Here is a 19,269-nt window from a genome sequence, read left to right as displayed (position 1 = left end):
CTGAGAGCGCGCCTCGGTTCAGGGCGAGCGATTCTGAACGTCTGGATAGGCTGTAGACGCCGACTGCCCGCCCACTTCGCCGTTTGGGGTGCCCCGATTGGCCGGTGTTGGCGCGAAGGTACGCTAGTCAGCCCTCACGCAGGGGCCGCAGGAAACAATAGAGGCCGCGCGGAGAGCGAGCGCCAGTAGACTCCCCGCCCCTCCCGCAACGGTAGACCTCGGGATACCCCCGGCTTGCCTGCCCGCCATGGCCGACAAGGAAGGTGAGGGTGCCGAACCCACCCAAAGAGGACGGGGCGTGTCGGGCTTTCGCCGCGGCCTCCACACGGCCTAACCCTGAGGGCAGGCCCGGTTCTGCTGAGTGCTGCCCGCACCGTTGAAGGCGTGAAGGCGAAATCGCCCCGCGAGGCGGGTTAACGGCGCTCTAGTTCCTTTGGAGAGGAGGCCCGGCGCAAAGGGGTGAAGCTGGCGGTGGGGGGCCCCTGCGGGTGTTCCGACCTTCCTCACGCTCCCTGTCGGTCTACTTGCTTCTCTCCCGGTGCGCCCTGAGCCGGTTCGCAACACCCCGGGGCTCGGTCCTCGGGCCTTTTCGTCGGTCCCGTAAACTTAAACAGTGCTCCGGGGCCCGGCGCCCGCTCCCGCACGGCTGGCGGGGTGTCTAGCCCGGGCGACCCGGGAGTAGTTACGACCCGCGAAGGCGGAGGCGTGTTAGTGCCTCCGCGCAGGGACAGACCTGCCCCTTATCAAGACTCAGGAGTCCCACGGGTGGCTTTGGAAGTGTTTACTCGATTTCTATTGTGTTCGCTAACTTAGTTTGTTTTTAATATTTTAGCAGCCTTCGATGACGCAGTAGAGGAACGTGTGATCAACGAAGAGTACAAAATATGGAAAAAGAACACCCCTTTTCTTTACGATTTGGTGATGACCCACGCTCTGGAGTGGCCCAGCTTAACTGCACAGTGGCTTCCAGATGTAACCAGGTGATACGAATTTCTTGAACATCATTTTGGGGTGACCTCAGTGTAGATTTGTCACGTCTATTTACCTTTTTTTCTCTCCAGTCACCCTTAGGGGGCACCTAATCGGAACCTATTGGTGACATTTTTTTCCTAGGGCGAAAAGTAAAATTACTTTGTAATTTTTTCTGATAAGAGAGAACATGCTGTTCTCTTTTTCTGTTACTGGGTTGAATAGTCATGTTGTAACTATAGTGTACCAAATAATAGTGGGAAATTGTCAGCTTTCAAAACAGTCCTTTTAATCTCACAGTCATTGGTTGTAGCTGCTAATACAAAGACGAGTGTGACATGGTGCTTGTCTGCAAGGAGCACGGTCTAGTTGTACCTAATAATTAGAGTTGCATGTGCTGAGAGCAGTTTTAGAGAGATACTTAGGATGCTTAGAACTAACACCTGAAGGTGGGATGGTTCACATGTGAGAGATTAATCACATGTATTTCTTACTCATGGGTAGCTTATGTCTAATAGTGGAAATAAAAAATATTATTTAATTTCGCTTACATGTATTGAGGGTCTAGGTGCCACTTAAGACAAACTTAAATACCTTCCTTTCCTTGACTTACGTGTATAACCTGTAACAGTGAAAAAATTAACACCATGAGAATGGAAAACAAAATGATGAGAGGAAAGAAAAAGTACATCCAACTTAGTATGAGAAAGGCTCAGGTTTTAGCAAAACCAGTATGCCTATTGGAGTAATGAATTTTCTATTACAAAACTGTTTTGGTATTCAGAGTAACATTTAAAAGCTATGTGTACTGAAAAGTAAATTTCTTCAAACTTTCGTCTTTAGAAGTCTGTGTTTCAGCTCAGCAAATAATAGATATTTGATAAAATTTGTATTAAGAATAAGCCCTCAGTGGTGTGGCATGGTTGGTTGGGTGTTGTCCTGCAAACTGAAAGGTCTCGGGTTTGAATTCCAGTCAGGGCACATGCCTGGGTTGTGGGTTCAGCCTTGAGTCGGGGTGCATGTGAGAGGCAACGGATCAGAGTCTATCTCTCGCATTGATGTTTCCCTCTTTCTAAAAAGGAATAAAATATTTATTTTTTAAAAAATGAGACTGCTACCTTTGCAGTGGCATTAAAGAAATTGGGAAATCTGTCTTAAGGTAGTTAAACAAAACCATAATACCTAGAAATTTAGAGTTGGAAACTTCTTTATCAGGTTTCCATGTTCAACTGATCATCAGAGTCAGCCAGAAAAAAGAACGAATTCTTACCACATAGAACAACATGGATGGGCCTAGAGAGTTTTGTGCTGAGTGAAATAAGTCAGAAAGACAGATAACATATGATTTCACTTATGTGGAATCTAGAAAATAACATAAACAAGTAGAACAGAAACAGACTCATAGATACAGAGAACATTTTGATGGTTGCCAGATGGAAGAAGAGTTGGGAATGGGTAAAAAAGACGAAGGGATTATGTACAAATCGTAGTTACAGAATAGTCATGGGGATATGAAGTACAGCATAGGGAATGCAGTCAGTAAGTAACATAACTGTAGTACCAAATGAGTAACTAGGTTTATTGGGGTGATCATAAGTTATATAAAGTTTGATCACTTAGTTGTACACCTGAAACTAATATAATATACGTCAACTGTAATTGAAAAAGAAATTATTTAGCTAGCTGGGTAGCTCAGTTAGTGTTCAGTATGCTAAGGTTCTGGATTCAGACCCCCTATCAGGGCACATAAAAGAATCAACCTATGAATGCATACGTAAGTGGAACAACAAATAGATGTGTATGTGTGTGTGTGTGTGTCTCTCTCTCTCTCTCTCTCCCTCCCCCTCTCCCCCGCTTCTCCCTCCCTCCCTCCCTCTTCTCCTTTCCTTCCTCTCAATCAGTCAATTAAAAAATTGTTTTTAGTTAAAAATAGCTAAAACAGCCCTGGCTGGTGTAGCTCAGTGGATTGAGCACGGGCCTGCGAACCAGACAATCGCGGTTCGATTCCCAGTCAGGGCACATGCCAGGGTTGCAGGCAGGTTCCCTGCAGGCCAGTTCCCAGCAGGGGACGCATGAAAGGCAACCATACATGGATGTTTCTCTCCCTCTCTCCTTCCCTTCCCCTCTAAAGATAAATAAATAAAATCTTAAAAAAAAAAAAAAAAAGATAATTTATAAAAAAAAAAAAAAAAAAAAAATAGCTAAAACAGCTTTGGCTGGTGTGGCGCAGTGGATTGAGTGGCAGACCGCAAACCAAATGTCACTGGTTCGAGTCCCAATCAGGTCATGCCTGGGTTGCAGGCTGGGTCCCTGGCGGGGCAGCTTGAGAGAGGCAACCATAGATTGATGTTTCCTTCTCTTTCTCTCCTCTATCTAAAACTAAATAAAACCCCCTTTTTTTTTTTCCTTAAGTTGAGTACAGTAGAAGTGGATTTTTTTTCTGTCAGGAATTTTTAGTGGTACTTCAAACCCTTAAACTTATGGTAGAGTACTTGATGAGAAAGACTGTAGTTGATGATTACAGATTTACTGGTTACCTGCTAAATTACATTGGACCAGTGTGTCCCAAATATTGGCTACCCCATACCTACTAAATCCTGGAACATGAAGGCTTTTCATATAATGTGATTAGGTAAGCTTGGGAAGCAGTGAATTAGACTAAATTCCCCAAGGCTGAAATCTGTGTATTTTAATGGCTTTATGCTTTAGCAGATCTAGGCAAATAAACCTTTAATACTTGATATCCAAATACCCTGCCTTTTTTCTTCCTTTTTTTTTTTTTTTGTATTCTACTCATAACAATGTTAGTTTTTTTTAGAATGCAGATTATTTATAACCAAGCATCTTTAATGCCAGTGTTCTTATTTTGAAATTCACATCCTTTAAAAAATAATTGCAGTTCTATAATATTCTTCCCTCCCTCCCTTCCCCTGGTTCTTCAACTTTCTTTTCTTTTTTTAAAGATATTATTTATTTATTTTTAGAAAGGGGGAAGGGAGGGAATAAGATGAAGAAAAACACCAATGTATAAAAGATACTGGGGATCCAACCCTGCAACCCAGGCATGTGCCTTGACTGGGGATCAAACCAGTGACCCTTTGGTTTGCAGGCCGGTGCTCAGTCCACTGAGCCACACTAGCCAGGACTGATTCTTTTAACTTTCCAAATACAAATGTCAATTTTGTGTTGAGAGCCCTCTTTTTAACTCTATTTTTTTTATGTAATAAAAAAAAGATTTAAAAATTTTATTTATTTTTAGAGAGAGGAAGAGAGGGAGAAAGAGGGAAACATCAATGTGTAGTTGCCTCTTGTGTGTCCCCAACTGGGGACTGGCCAGCAACCCACGCATGTGTCTTGGCTAGGAATCGAACCTGTGACATTTCAGTTCACAGGCCAGCATTCAATCCACTGAGCTACACCAGCCAGGGCTACTTTTTCTATTTAAGATAATAGATGTCTATCACCTCTGTACAGAGGAATTCTGATTGGTTATTTTAGACCCAATCTCTGGTTTCTTCTCAATATTAAGATGTTTACTGGTGTCTTCTCTGGTTATTCTATTGGCTTCTCAAATGTGACACGTTCCAAATTGAGTATATTCTTTTACCTGGAGGTCCCATCAGAACTTTCTCTTAGAGTTTGAGTTTAATCTGTTTTTTAGCGTTCTCTCCCACTATGTTTTCCCATCCCTAAGCCAGATTTGCACTTGCTCTAGTTCTTTTACTTCTATGATCTAAGGCGGGTTGCTTCATCTTTACAGTGTTACTGTATTTAAATGACACAGGTATGTGCAGTGCTTAACAAGATTTCTGGTGCTTTTGTTAACCTTCCCCTTTGCTCAGTTTCTTTCTTTTTTTCTTTTTTAATCCACACTTGACATTTTCTTAATTGCTTTTAGAAAGAGAGGAAGGGAAACATCGATGTGAAAGAAACATTGATTGTATGTGCCCCACCTGGGGACCAAACCTGTGGCCTTTTGGTTACGGGACAGTGCTCCAACCTACTGAGCCACACCTGCCAGAGTCAGTTCCCTTTTCCCAAAATACCTACTTGTCTTTAACAGAGCCCGTGTTCCACTCTGCCAGGTTTTATCTCATTTTGAGACCTGCTCAAGTATCTCCTGTTTGATGAACACTTCCTTCATTACAGAATAATCTTTTTCTTCTGTATTGTGCACCTTCTATATAGTGTACATTGACTTGTGTTTTACTCATTTGTGTACATGACTACCTAATTGCCCCATCCTCCCTGGAAGTGCTCTGTAGTCTTCCTTGTACTTGGCTCTATGGAAGTTACATTGAAAGGAGAAAATGACTTTCTCCCCTCAAGACCTGGTTGTAATTGTGCCTTTTGCATAGAAGTGTGTCACTGATGTTGAAGTCTGTTTTAGTACTAATTTGAATAGTGACCATGTATTCCTCTTACAGACCAGAAGGGAAAGATTTCAGCATTCATCGGCTTGTCCTGGGGACACACACGTCGGATGAACAAAACCACCTTGTGATAGCCAGTGTGCAGCTCCCTAATGATGATGCTCAGTTTGATGCTTCACACTACGACAGTGAGAAAGGAGGTAGGAATCTTAAAAGTGAAAGAAGGAATCTATGGGTTATATTTTTCATCTTTGAATTACCATAAAAAGAATATACAGTTGATAGAAAAAAAAAACAAACCTCAAGATAGAAACAAGATTTTAAGCTTTGGAAAGCCTGAGTTTATAGTACATACATTAGATGTCAGAAGACATACATAACACATACTTGATTCAGCGCCTTTTCTGTAAACCTTCCTCTAAAATTTGTACTGGGAAGGTTTCTAGAATTGAAATTGGTTTTAGAAGAATGTGTGTGTGAAAACAGTTTTACTCTTTGAATAGATGAAGCAAAGGTATACATAGCATATATAAATAGATATACACAGTATCTGGTATTAAAATTCATCATGGGTGTCAGGAAAATGTCTTACAAGGTTTCTTAGAGGGGCAATAATGGGAAAGAGATTGAGAAACACTGGCTTAAATTGCCCTTTTCCAGGTTTGTAGTAGAAATGACTGAACCATGGCACTTGCTACATATATAAAAATTAAATGAGCCATTTGATTGCATGCTGTTATAGGAGATAACCTAAGGGTTTACTTGTTCGTGAAAGATACTTTCCCTTACAGAAGAGATAAAATGAGTGAGTTTTCTTATTGTCCTGGAACTCATTACTGAGAAGTGGAAGTGAAGCTCTTGTTGAGATTTATGCTTCAACAAAATGGGTGTTTAATGTTTATCATCTTAGATTTTTCCTGATTGGCAGAATCTATTTTATCTAAATTATTTTGGGTTTCAATTATTTTCCAGGATCATAATGTGCAGTTGATCTTTATTTATTTGTTTGTTTGTTTATTTTTAAGGTATATTCTTAAGCACATTTAACTCAGTATTTGGGAGACTCAGGTAGCTAAGGGACATCCTTCTCCCTAATCATCACCTGAGGATACGTCCCCTAAATCTAAAGAGATGAGAAGGGAGCGAAAGGAGCATCAGTTGGCCGCTTCCAATATGTGCTCTGACCAGGAATTGAACCCACAACACTTCGGCACACAAGATGATGCTCCAGCCAACTGAGCCACGTGGTCGGGGCTGCAGTTGATCTTTTGATCCTTGCGTATTTAGCTTGGGGTGATGGAGATTGCAAAATAAGTGCTTAGGATAAAGGTCAGCAAACATTTTGTGTTTCTGACCCAAGTGTGTAACTGTGGGGTTGATTACTATGAAGTTATTTTCTGGGTAGGATTAGTGATGGGGGGATAGGGAGAACGACACTGAACTTAGCCTTTTATTAGATGAGAATAATGAAGATAAGTTTTCTAAAATAGGATTTTTGGTTATTTACACACAAAACAAATACTCTGGTAATATAATAAATTATTTTAAAATACCAAAGCAGTTCTGGCCGGTGTGCCTCAGTGCATTGAGCACTGACCCGTGGGCTGAAAAGCTGCTGATTTGGTTCATAGTCAGCACATGGCTGGGTTGCAGGCTGGGTCCCCGGCTGGGGGTGTTCAAGAAGCAGTCAGTTAAAGTTCCTCTCTGATGTCTATGTTTCTTTCCCTCTTCTTTTCCCTCATTTCCCCTCTCTAAAAAGAAATTTAAAAAATTTTTTTTAATATCAAAGCAAATATAAAACAATGTGGGAACCTCCATAAACCTATTCCCTATAAATTACTAAAAAATTGATAACATAGTTTATGAATGATTTATTTATTGGATTACTCATTCCAAAGATATGTTAAGTACTTACTGTATGCCAGACATGTTTCTTGGTGCAGGGATACAGTATGGAATATTCTATTCTGCCCTGGTGTATCTTGGACAAATTTCTGTGTAAGCACACGGGACCCTACCTCCCTTTCATGGCGGTATACTAAGTCATAGCTAACAGTTTTTATTTATGGACATTTAAGTGGTTTCCAATCTTTTGGCTTTAAAAACAATTCAGGTACATGCAACTGGCATAGTTTTGCTGTAGAATAAGTTTTCCTAGTGTAATGTTCATCATAGGGCAAGAACATTTTCAAGTATAATGGACGGTGCTAAATTGCCCTCCAAAAAGATTCACAGTCCCACCAATAGCAGAAGTATTTCTGTTACTCCATGCCCTCACCAGCATTAACCTTAATGCTGCAATCTTATTTGACTTTGCTTTTTAAGTTATTCATGATGTTGAAGTTATTTTAAAATACTTGCCTATCTTGACCTGCCCATTTATGTTCTTTGCTCATTTTTTTTCTTTTGGGTTATCTTTTTATGTATAAGGTAGATTATCCCCAATAAATAGATTGCAGGTAATTTTTCCAAGTTATTTTATAATCTTAAGGCTTATTTAGAAGTTAGGGGCTTTAAATTTTTTTTTTAAATTTAATCCTTATATTTTTTCACTACCATTTAGTCCCCTATACCCCCCTCTCCTAGCAATCACCATATGTTGTCCATGTCCATGAGTCCTTAGAAGCTATATGTTATTTTTTTTTTTAGCTATAAGTTTGTAATTGTCCAGCTTTCTTCCAGTGTCCTTCAAGTATTTGAAAGGCTTGTCATTTCAAAATTTATAAGTAGTTAGATGTAGTTTTCTTGTACATTTATGTTTTGACCATTAAAACTTTAATCTTCTGGTTTAGGTATGGAATAGGGATCCAAGCATTTTTCTAAGTGGTTAGCAACTTTTTAAATACCATTTGCTGACTAATCCATTTTCTCCATTGGTTTTTGAAATGGCATCTTTTAATATAGATACTGAAATCTTTTTCTGCTGAGTTGAGTGGCATCAAACCAATTCACTTGTTATGTTCCAATGATACCTGTATCCCTCATACTAGTGAATAGTAAAGGAGCAATGAAAAATACTAGTAATGTGTATGGTATATCTGTATGACTATGTAAGTCACTTTAATTAATCCTCAAGGGAACAGATACTCAAGAATTTTATAACTTGCCATAAGGCTACACAACATATTATCTCCTATTCCTTCCTCTTCTCTCCTTTTTACTCCCATTTAGCCTGTCCCCCCAGATCTTCAGATTACTAGATATGCTTGATGCTTAAAGGGTGGAGGCCTTTCTCCATATGGTCTCAACAGTGGTGGTTGGTTGTTATGTAGGTAGCTTCCTAACGTCTCTCCTTGGTCAGATAAAATGTCCTAGACTCTTGGATTGAACTACTGTAATTGATTATCATCTCCTTGACCCTATTTGATTTGAGGAAATTGATAGCAGATAGCTTCAAAAGATAGTTTGCATTGAACTTTCAAAGCAAAAGACCTAAAAACTGCCTTAAGCCTGTTTTGACATTAGAAAGAATTTGTGTGTTTATATTAGGTTTAGCCTGGCTATAGTCATAGTTTAAGCCCTGAAAATAGATTAGATGTAAAATTTTACCTCAGATCATGTTACCAAGATCTTCAAATATCAACAAGTTTATTTTTAGCAACTTGTTTGGGAATTGACTTGGTGTATTTTAAAAAGATATCTTTAGTCTTTTGTCTCGATTATATATAATAAGCTTTTATTAAATCATGGTGAAATAACTATTTGACTCAGGATGTTAGAATTTATCCTTAGTTTCAGAATGTTTAGGAGCTCAAAAAGTGGCTCAGTATGGGAGAAATCAGAATGCTGGTTACCTTGTTTGTGGGGGTTGGGTATTGGTTAGGAGGGACACCATTGTGCCTTGTGGGGGCTTTATGCTTTATTTTTGATGGGTTGTGGTTCTGGTGTATTATACTTATGTACAAATTTGTCAGGCTGGCCCTGGCTGGTGTAGCTCAGTGGATTGAGCGCAAGCCTGCTAACCAAAGAACCACGGTTCGATTCCCAGTCAGGGCACATGCCTGGGTTGCAGGCCAGTTCCCAGCAGGGGATGCACTAGAGGCAACCATACACTGATATTTCTCTCCCTCTCTCTTTCCCTTCTCCTCTAAAGATAAATAAGTAAAAAGTCTTTTTTTAAATTCCTTTAAAAAATTTGTCAAGCTGGCAGTTTTACTGTATTATTTAGACGTCAGATTTTAAAAGTAGTGTTTATTGCCCTGGCTGGTGTAGCTCAATGGATTGAGCATGGGCTGCAAACCAAAGGGTCGCCAGTTTGATTCCCAGGCAGGGCACATGCCTGGGTTGTGGGCCAGGTCCCTAGTAGGGGCCACGTGAGAGGCAACCACACATTGATGTTCCTCTCTCTCTTTCTCCCTCCTTTCCCCTCTCTCTAAAAATAAATAAATAAAGTCTTTTTAAAAATAGTGTTTGTTTATATAAAGAGAAACAAAATAGGAATATGTTTATATAAAGAGAAACAAAATAGGAATACAGTTAAACCTTGATGGTCATTCAATTTACTGTACAGTCATGTGCCACTTAATGACATTTCAGTGAGGGATGAACTACATGTATGATAGTGGTTTCATAAGAATACAGCGGGGCTGAATTTCCTTGTAAGAAATGGAAGGATGTATGGTTTGGGAGGAATTTTATTTCACTATGACAGGAACAATATCTGTGGGACTTGGCAGTAGAGTCCCTCTCATAGCACCTCAATTGTGAGTGTACAGATTACATCCCAATCAGCCAGGCACTGAGCTGTGTTAGCACAGAGGATCCTGTTCTCTCAGCAGTATATACAGTCATACACCAGTACTTGTTGGCTTCAGAACACATCACATTTTTTAATGAGGAAAAAAAAATGTCTCAGCACTCTGCATACTTGCTAGAACTGGTATAAGTCATTACACCACCCGGCAAAAAAGAGTGCTTTGTCGTTTGGTACTCGTCGGTTTCAGCACTCAGCATGAGTTCGGGGATGAATTAACGATGTGTGCCGAGGTACCGCTGTATGTTCAGAGGACTGTAGCCCTTCCAGTTCTAGTTCGAATAGCCTTCGAAGGACATTGCTGTACATTCTTTGTCAAGGACCTAAGATCCTGTACAAAGACCCAGATCCACAGGATGTACCTTAGCAAATATTAAGTGTCACTGCCACTTCAGTAAAAGCTTCCTGTGGTAGCGCGGAGCCATTCTGTCCCTGTGCTTTGGAAGTATTTTCAGGATGTAATGATGTTAAAGCATAAAAAAGTTTTATTTCTTTAATCAATTCAATACAAGAGAGAGCCCTTTGTGCCAGGTAGGTTTAATGAAACTGAGAACAAATTTCCAAAGTCCAGATAACTGAGTCCACAGTTCTACACTCTCTCCATATTAAATACTCTTTTTTTTATAAATACCACAAAGTTCTTTAATCTGAACCCTGCTCCAGCATTTGGTAGTGAAAACACTTTGCCACAACAATCCCATGTCTATCTCTCCCATCTTGATTCTTATTCCTGCAGATCCTCAGGCCACCTTTCACTCCCTTCAGAAACTTTTTTTTTTTTTTAATTCTTATCAGGGGATATGTTTATTGATATTAGACAGACAGACAGACAGACATTTATGGAACCCTCAACCTAGGTATGTGCCCTGACCGGGAATTGGACCTACAGCCTTTTGGGTTATGGGGTGATGCTCCAACCAACTGAGCCACCCAGCCAGGGCCTGACAACCACTATTAATGGTCATTTAGACTTTACCTAGCCAGTTTTTCCTCTGTATTTATTTTATTTTATTTTTTAGAGAGGGGGAGGGAAAAAGAGGGGGAGAAATTTCAATGCATGAGAGAAACTCACATGCGCCCCCAACGGAGGTCCTGGCCTGCAGCCCAGGCATGCGCCCTGACTGGGAATCAGGCTAGCAACTCCAATCTGCGGACTGGCCCAATCCACTGAGCCACACCAACCAGAGCTTTCCTCTGTATTTTCAATGCAATCCACATCCCTGTCTGTGAAGCAGCATTGACAACTTCAGTGTTCTGTTTCTGGCCCAGTCAGAGGAAAGCAGGGGGAGATCTTGTGGGACAGTGGTGTTGACAAAATATATAGTGGTGTACAGTAATGTCCTGGGCCTTTACATTCACTCAACCACTCACCAATCGAGAGCAACTTCCATTTCTACAAATTCCATTTATGATAAATGCCTCATACAGGCGTACAATTTTTTAGCCTTAAACCATATTTTTTACTGTACCTTTTCTATGTTCAGATACATACATACTTAAGATTGTGTTCCAGTTGCCAGCAGTGTTCAGTACAGTGACATGCTCTATGGGTTTGTAGCCTGGGAACAGTAGGCTATATTAATAGCCAGCCTGAGTATGTAGTGGGCTAGATCTAGGTCTGTGTGAGCGCGCACAGTGATGAAATTACCTAACACATTTCTTGGAACATTTCGCAGTCATTAAGTGACACATGACTACATTAATTCCATAGTCTGTTTTTCCTGCTTCATATTTGACCTTTGACATATCAGCTTCAACTTGGGGAGCTTCAATTATAAATCCCCTGGGCTGATTTCTTATTGATGTACTTTACAATTAGGCTCTCTGTTGAGTATATACTCAATACTCAAAATAACCCATATTTTGTAAAGATTGCTTATTGCTCTGTGCCATGCCAGCTGTTTCTCTTCTCTTGTTGTCAGTGTCTCTTTTCTGGCCATTATACTTTTTTTGTCATAAACATCTGTAGTTGTATGCCTGTCTCCCCGTATTTGGACTAAAAGTTTCTAAAAATCATGGATCATATTATTCCTTCTTTTAATGTTGTAGATCTAGAGTTCTTGGGGAGAAAATTGTTTAATGTGGGCTTTTCTCTTCTAGAGCCTATTTTGAACTTTTATTTTTAGATTTTTAACCTCTTTGAAACATTCAGTTTTTAACTTGTAAGACTTAAAGTTGAAAGTTACCTAATCTGCTAGCTAGATTACCATTAATGTCATTGTTTTTCGAAAAGCTTTTTGTCCTTTAAAGGATAAAACTTGTATACCAGTGCTAGTGACAGCATTTTCATTTACTCCCAGAACTTCCTTTTGGATAAAGTATTTGGGGCTCAGAGAAATTGAGGGCCTTCCTCAAAACCACCAGGCTAGTAAGGGGCAGAGTCATTTAGGCTAAGGTCTGACCTTACACTCTTACGTTCCTTATCATGTGGCCTTGTATTATTCTTTGACTAATCATTAAGTATATTTGTTTACATATTGCTTGCCAAGATTTACATAATCACAAATTATATTGTGTTATACATTTCATAATGGTACTTGAGAAAACTTGAAAGCATACAGCAGTCAAATATGAATTTAAAAAATGTTTTTGTCTAGTCCTTGCATACCTGGTTTATTTCAACCAAGCACTGTAGTTGGAAAGTATAAGTGGGGGTTAGGAAAAGGGAACTAGCCCTTGTGGCTCTGTTTTTCCTCACCAAAGTAAAAAACAGTGTAGGGAGAAGATGCAGTGTGGTGGTGTTCCCAAAAGGCTGTCCCAGACTGGAGCTTCAAACAAGAGGGATTCTAGTACCTAGCACATTGTATTTAATGAAAGTAGTTAACTTAGGATTTATGTGTTTATTTATTTAATTATTTAATTTACACTACTTTGGTACTTAAAGTGAGGTTTGAAAACTGCTTATTGAGAACCTGCTTTTGACGTGGAGTCCATAGTGTTCCTTAGTTTTAGCTAGAAATATACTCTAAATAGGTATATAACTGCCTAGAGTCATTTCATAGCTGAAAGAGTACTAGGCTAAGAGTCAGACAACTAGGGATCCAGTTTAGGTTCTGCCATGGCCATGTCATCATGAACAATTATAGATACTTTGAATTTCTATTTTCCCATGTAAAATTTTTGGAGATAATAACTTTTTGCTACTATGTAAGGTTATGGTAATCAAGTGAACTAGGGCTGTAAAAGCATTTTATGGTGCTAACAAATGTCTAAATTACTTCTAAATTATGCCAGCTTGCCTTGCCTGTGTAATGTTTTGAATGACATAGAGTAGCTCTTGCTCTGTCCTCATTTGCAGTTAATTTCGTATTTACAGAATTTGGAGGTTTTGGCTCTGTTAGTGGAAAAATTGAAATAGAAATCAAGATCAACCACGAAGGAGAAGTAAACAGGGCACGTTATATGCCGCAGAACCCCTGCATCATTGCAACAAAGACTCCATCCAGCGATGTTCTTGTTTTTGACTATACAAAACATCCTTCTAAACCAGGTACCTGCCCTTTTCAGTTCAAAAACAAATGAGTCACTGTGGGAATACATTGCCTTCATTTAGTCTTTTAGTTCCTTGTTATTCCTTGCATAATTTAACGTCTTGTGATTTATATTGATTTATGTGGATATTCTTCATTCTTTAGGTGACAAAAAATATTCCTTTACATAGAACAGAATGATGGTGCAGCTTAAGCATTATATATTTGGTAATAATGGGTCTGTATTGCTAATAAATGTCAAGAACTTTAGACTTCTTGTTAAAAATTTCATTATGCTTCATAGATCCAAAGAAGCAAATGGGTGGTCTTGATGTGTCTGTTACTTTGCAGATCCTTGTGGAGAGTGCAACCCAGATTTGCGTCTCCGTGGACATCAGAAGGAAGGCTATGGGCTTTCTTGGAACCCAAATCTCAGTGGGCACTTACTTAGTGCTTCAGATGACCATGTGTGTATCCTTCCTATTTTGAAGCAAATCTGGGCTAGTTACCAGCTGGTTTCTTTTCTGGGGTATGTGGGGAAGTGAGAGAATCATCCTTTTTTATAACAGTTCATTTTACATTTAAGACCATCTGCTTATGGGACATCAGTGCTGTTCCAAAGGAAGGAAAGGTTGTGGATGCGAAGACCATCTTTACAGGGCACACAGCAGTAGTGGAAGATGTTTCCTGGCATCTGCTTCATGAGTCTCTGTTTGGGTCAGTTGCTGATGATCAGAAACTTATGATGTAAGTAGAATACATTTAATTTTTTTCATAAATTATGTTTTATATTTAGTTACCTATTCAAGTGTTTTTTCTGTATTTCTCTCTTTTTTTTTTTTTTTTTTTTGCTAAAGCTGGGATACTCGTTCAAACAACACTTCCAAACCAAGTCACTCAGTTGATGCTCACACTGCCGAAGTGAACTGCCTTTCTTTCAATCCTTATAGTGAGTTCATTCTTGCCACAGGATCAGCTGACAAGGTTAGTTTGATTTATTTCAAAAGAAAACAGGGTGAATTTCTCTGTGGGGTTTTTTTTTTTTTTTTCTGATTTTTTTTAATGCACAGAGATCTTTTAGATAGGGGTTTTCTTTTTCTGTTCATAAGAAAAAAATTGATTACTCTTTCTTTGCTTTCTATACATAGACTGTTGCCTTGTGGGATCTGAGAAACCTGAAACTTAAATTGCATTCCTTTGAATCACATAAGGATGAAATATTTCAGGTAAGAAAACTAAGGATATAATTTTTTTGAAAGGAAGACTTTGATATGTGTCTGGGCATGCTCGTGCTTTATTCCATTGCTATGTATAATAAAAATGTTCTATGTGTCTATGCTCATCTCTGTAGGAAGGCGGTTGGTTTTTCCTCTTGCTATTTCTCAACTTCCTCAAACTGGTCATTGGTCACCTACATTGTTGACGTGCCTGGTTATTTATCAGCCTTGTTCTTGACACTCTGTCTCTTTCCTGATTCCCATTCCTTCATTCTTTCTAACTTGCCATGTGTATTGATTTTGTAATTCAAGCCTAAGGTACTGGCTCCATATTTTCTGCCTCTTCTGCTTATGCTTTTTCTTTCTTTCTCTCTCTCCCTTTCTCTGTCTCCCTTTCCTTCCCTCCCTCCCTCAACTTACTGATTGTAGAGAGAAAGGAAAGGAGAGAGACTGGTTTTTAAAAATATTTTATTTATTTATTTTTAGAGAGAGGGAAAGGGGGGGAGAGACAGACATCAGTGTGTGATTGCCTCTTGCGCACCCCTTACTGGGGACCTGGCCTGCAACTCAGGCATGTGCCCTGATTGGGAATCGAACCAGCGACCCTCTTTGGTTTGCAGCCTGGTGCTCAGTCCACTGAACTACACCATCCAGGGCTGATTTGTTTTTAAGATTTTATTTATTATTTATTTTTAGAGAGGGAAAGGGAGTGAGAAAGAGAGGGAGAAACATCAATGTGTTGGTTGCCTCTCATGCAGTCCCCACTGGGGACCAGGTCCACAATCCAGGCATGTGCGCTGACTAGGCATCAAACCAGCAACCCTTTGATTTGCAGGTCGGCACTCAGTCCACTGAGCCATACCAGTCAGGGCAAGACTAATTTTTTTTTTCTTTTATTCTATGTATTTATTCATTCATTGGTTGACTCCTGTGTGTATCATGACCAGGAATTGGACTTGTAAATTTGGTGTATTGGGACAATGCTCTAACCAATTAAGTTACCCTGCCAGGGATTAAGCTCCCTTTTTATTTCTTTCTTTTTAAGTGGGGGGTGAAGGCGAGGGGAAGAGAAACTTCTATCCGTTTCCTCTTATACATACCCTGACTGGGACCAAACCTACAACCTAGGCTTGTACTCTGACCAAGAATTAAACCTGCAGCCTTTCAGTTTATGGGACAACGCTTCAACCAACTAAGCCACACTGGCAAGGGCTTAAGCTCCTTCCTTAACATGTAAAGTTCTCTGGTACAATTCAAGAAATGTTTATTACAAGGATACTATGAGAAACACAGTCTTCTTTGCTGTCAAAAAACTTAAAGTTTTATAGTGAGCAAAGGCCCATTTAGTATCACTATAATAAAATATTGTTTTGTCAAGTGTTAAGACCCTAAGGGTGGTCAGAGTTCATTTTGGTAGGTGACTGGCACCCAAACTCACTCTATGTGAGCCATACTCTTATACACCTAGTCTCAGCCTTACTTTCATCTCTTCAGCCTGCTCCAAGGAACATTTTGTCCTTGCTTTTTGTGGTAGCGTTTCCTGGAGGATATCCAAGTTCTTCCCTAAATACTGTTTGTTAATGCCCTCTTATCTATACCATGAAGTTAGGACTTTCTTACCAAACAGTTTTAATAATTAGGAGGTTATTGCCTGTATAGTAGCTAACTTTAATAAAAATTGTTGTAAGGGTCATTTTAATCAGTCTTGTGTATAATATTGAATTCATAAGTCAGAATATTTGTCTAGAGGTCAGAATTAGATGAGATTAAATACACTGAGGTCTTCAAAAATATAAGAGCAGCCCTGGCTGGTGTAGCTCAGTGGATTGAGCACGGGCTGTGAACCAAACGGTTACCAGTTCAGTTCCCAGTCAGGGCGCACATGCCTGGGTTGCAGGCCAGGTCCCCAGTGGGGGCCACATGAGAGGCAACCACACATTGATCTTTCTCCCTCTCTTTCTCCCTCCCTTCCCTTCTCTCCCCCTCTCTCTAAAAATAAAGTCTTTAAAATATATATATATTTAAACATATGCATGTGCAAATAAAAGCTGATATCCTAGGTTACTTTTAGAGAGGGGGGAAGGGAAGAAAAGAGGGAGAGAAACATCAGCGTATGAGAGATGCGTCAGTCAGTTGCTTCTCACACACCCCCAGCCAGGGACCTGGCCCACAACCCAGGCATGTGCCCTGACTGAGAATCGAACATTGACCTTTCAGTTCATAGATTGGCACTCAGTGCACTGAACCACATCAGCCAGGGCTTATCTGTCAATTTTAACTTTACTATCTAAAGTACTTTGACTTCTGCCCTTTTGTTGACAAAAATTTAAATTGTTTAAATACAATTTTAGGTATGTTTTACTCAATTTTATAATTGAAAACTTTTCTGCTTTCTTTATTCTGTGTAGGTTCAGTGGTCACCTCATAATGAGACTATTTTGGCTTCCAGTGGTACTGATCGCAGACTAAATGTCTGGGATTTAAGGTAAGTGCTGTATTAGTTACTCTTTGTGGAATTATTTTCTTGATTTATATTCTACAAAATTAGTTAATTTTTTAAAATCTCAACAATTATAGAGGACACATGAATAATAATGGGGGGTGGAAATGGGAGGGAGGTGGGGAGCACTGGGGGTTGGGTTGGGGGGAAGGCAGAAAACTGTACTTGAACAATTAATCTTTTTGTTCTAGTAAAATTGGGGAGGAACAATCTCCAGAAGATGCAGAAGATGGGCCACCAGAGTTGTTGGTATGTTACAAACATCGAGCAGTTGAAATCATCTGTAATTTAATGTCTTCTATCTGCTTTTCATATCCTGTTTTCCTTCTTCCAGTTTATTCATGGTGGTCACACTGCCAAGATATCTGATTTCTCCTGGAATCCCAATGAACCCTGGGTGATCTGTTCTGTGTCAGAAGACAATATCATGCAAGTGTGGCAAATGGTAAGTATTTAGTTATTTGGGGGGAGTTAAATAAAGGAGGTATAGTGTCCCTTATATTTATGTATTTCATGAATAGAAGTGGCATCTCTGTTCAGTTTACTCCTGAGTATGACTTTAGAGTTTGATTATACATTGTATCATTTTCAGCTACCTACTCCTTACCTTTTATCTGGTTATCCCACCAGTTTCTTTTGCCCAGTTAAACCAAAATTTGCTTCTTTCCTCATTCTCCCCACTCCCCTTTCCTCCCAACTTTGCTGTTTTCCATATGGCTCTCGTGTTTCCCTAGCTCACCACACGTGAAAATTCAAGAGTTCTCCTTCACTGTCTATTCACGTCTAGGTCTAGTTCACTTATCAGACTTTATGTTGTTTGTCTCTGCGATGTTTCTCCCGTCTGTACTCATCTTATAAATATAAACATGCGTACCCAGCTTTCCTATCTATTCCACACCCTAGTTTTTTGCTCAGGTTCTCATTACCACTTGTTCGACTATTGCAGTAGCCTCCTAATAATTGTTAGCTTGCCTCCTGTGTCTCCCTCTTTGTGAGCAGTTGAATATCTAGGAACAGTCATTGCCTTGAAATCACCTGTGAATGTGCCTAGGACAGTTCCTACCACAATGTTCCAACATCAGATACTATGGTTTCTCCATGAAACTTCACTAGATTTCAAAAACATTCCCTGCCTTCATACTCCAGTTGGAGCTTATCGCCTTTCTTTGAATTTTTTAGAGTACTTAGAATTTGGTAAAGATAGCTATGATTTCTAATACATAGCAACATAAGAAAACAATTGCATTTTACAGACAGACAGTGATGATAATTGCACACAAGTTGAATGGACTTAATGCCACTGAACTGTGTCCTTAAAAATGGTTAAAATGTTAAATTTTATGTTTGTGTGTATGTTCCCACAATTTAAAAAAAAAACAGTTTCATAATTTTTCATTGATGGTACCCTGAGAAATGAAAAGAATTCCAAAAATTTTTTGGTGTCTCAGGGTAGATCTAGAGGCAGGAATAAACGCCAAGGGAAAAGGTTGGGGCTCAACATTAGGAAAAATGTCTTAAAACTTTCCTACAGCACTATTAATGAGAGTATTTGTAGCTTATGAGACTTAATTTTTTTAACAAATTATATTACATCCATACTTTGGTATTATATGTATCAAAGAAGTATGCTTAGTTTGCTGAAATATTCATGACATACTATTAAGCAGAGAAAAAAAGCAGGTTGCAGAATAGCATGGTGGAATCCCTCGTATTAAAATTATGTGTATCAGGCTTATGTTTAAATATAGGTAGTAGGTATACATTTTAGAAATCTGTTTGCTAAAATGTAGTTTGTACACTTAGGGAGTTCTTGATATTTTTATATCCTTCAAGGATGTGTTACGTGTGTAATAGAAAGTCCACCTCACCCACAGAAAATTAATATGAAAAGTTTAAAAGTTCTAACAGGAAGGTGAAATGAGCTTCCTTGGATAATCTCTGTTAAAGATTTTTAGTGGTTGCCATGAGAACACCATAGGATATTGAA

The 19,269-nt window shown here is 39.4% G+C and overlaps 1 protein-coding gene across 1 annotated transcript in view; it reads left to right on the top strand.

Annotated features, from left to right (window-relative positions):
• Positions 1-107: 107 nt before the first annotated feature.
• Positions 108-19,269, top strand: part of RBBP4 (RB binding protein 4, chromatin remodeling factor) — a 22,636-nt gene continuing 3,474 nt past the window's right edge. The window contains exons 1-11 of the mRNA XM_053660128.1: positions 108-263; positions 833-980; positions 5,397-5,542; positions 13,412-13,585; positions 13,917-14,032; positions 14,152-14,312; positions 14,423-14,549; positions 14,714-14,791; positions 17,191-17,267; positions 17,474-17,531; positions 17,617-17,727. Coding sequence (XP_053516103.1) covers positions 248-263; positions 833-980; positions 5,397-5,542; positions 13,412-13,585; positions 13,917-14,032; positions 14,152-14,312; positions 14,423-14,549; positions 14,714-14,791; positions 17,191-17,267; positions 17,474-17,531; positions 17,617-17,727 — 1,212 coding nt within the window. The 5' untranslated portion in view covers positions 108-247. The remainder of the gene's footprint in view (positions 264-832; positions 981-5,396; positions 5,543-13,411; positions 13,586-13,916; positions 14,033-14,151; positions 14,313-14,422; positions 14,550-14,713; positions 14,792-17,190; positions 17,268-17,473; positions 17,532-17,616; positions 17,728-19,269) is intronic.

This window comes from Artibeus jamaicensis, unplaced genomic scaffold, assembly GCF_021234435.1.
Source record: "Artibeus jamaicensis isolate MK-2021 breed Jamaican fruit bat unplaced genomic scaffold, CSHL_Jam_final scaffold_847, whole genome shotgun sequence".
NCBI classification, from domain to species: Eukaryota; Metazoa; Chordata; class Mammalia; order Chiroptera; family Phyllostomidae; genus Artibeus; species Artibeus jamaicensis.
The sequence above is the reverse complement of the archived record's forward strand: the minus strand, read 5'-3'. Positions and strand labels throughout refer to the sequence as shown.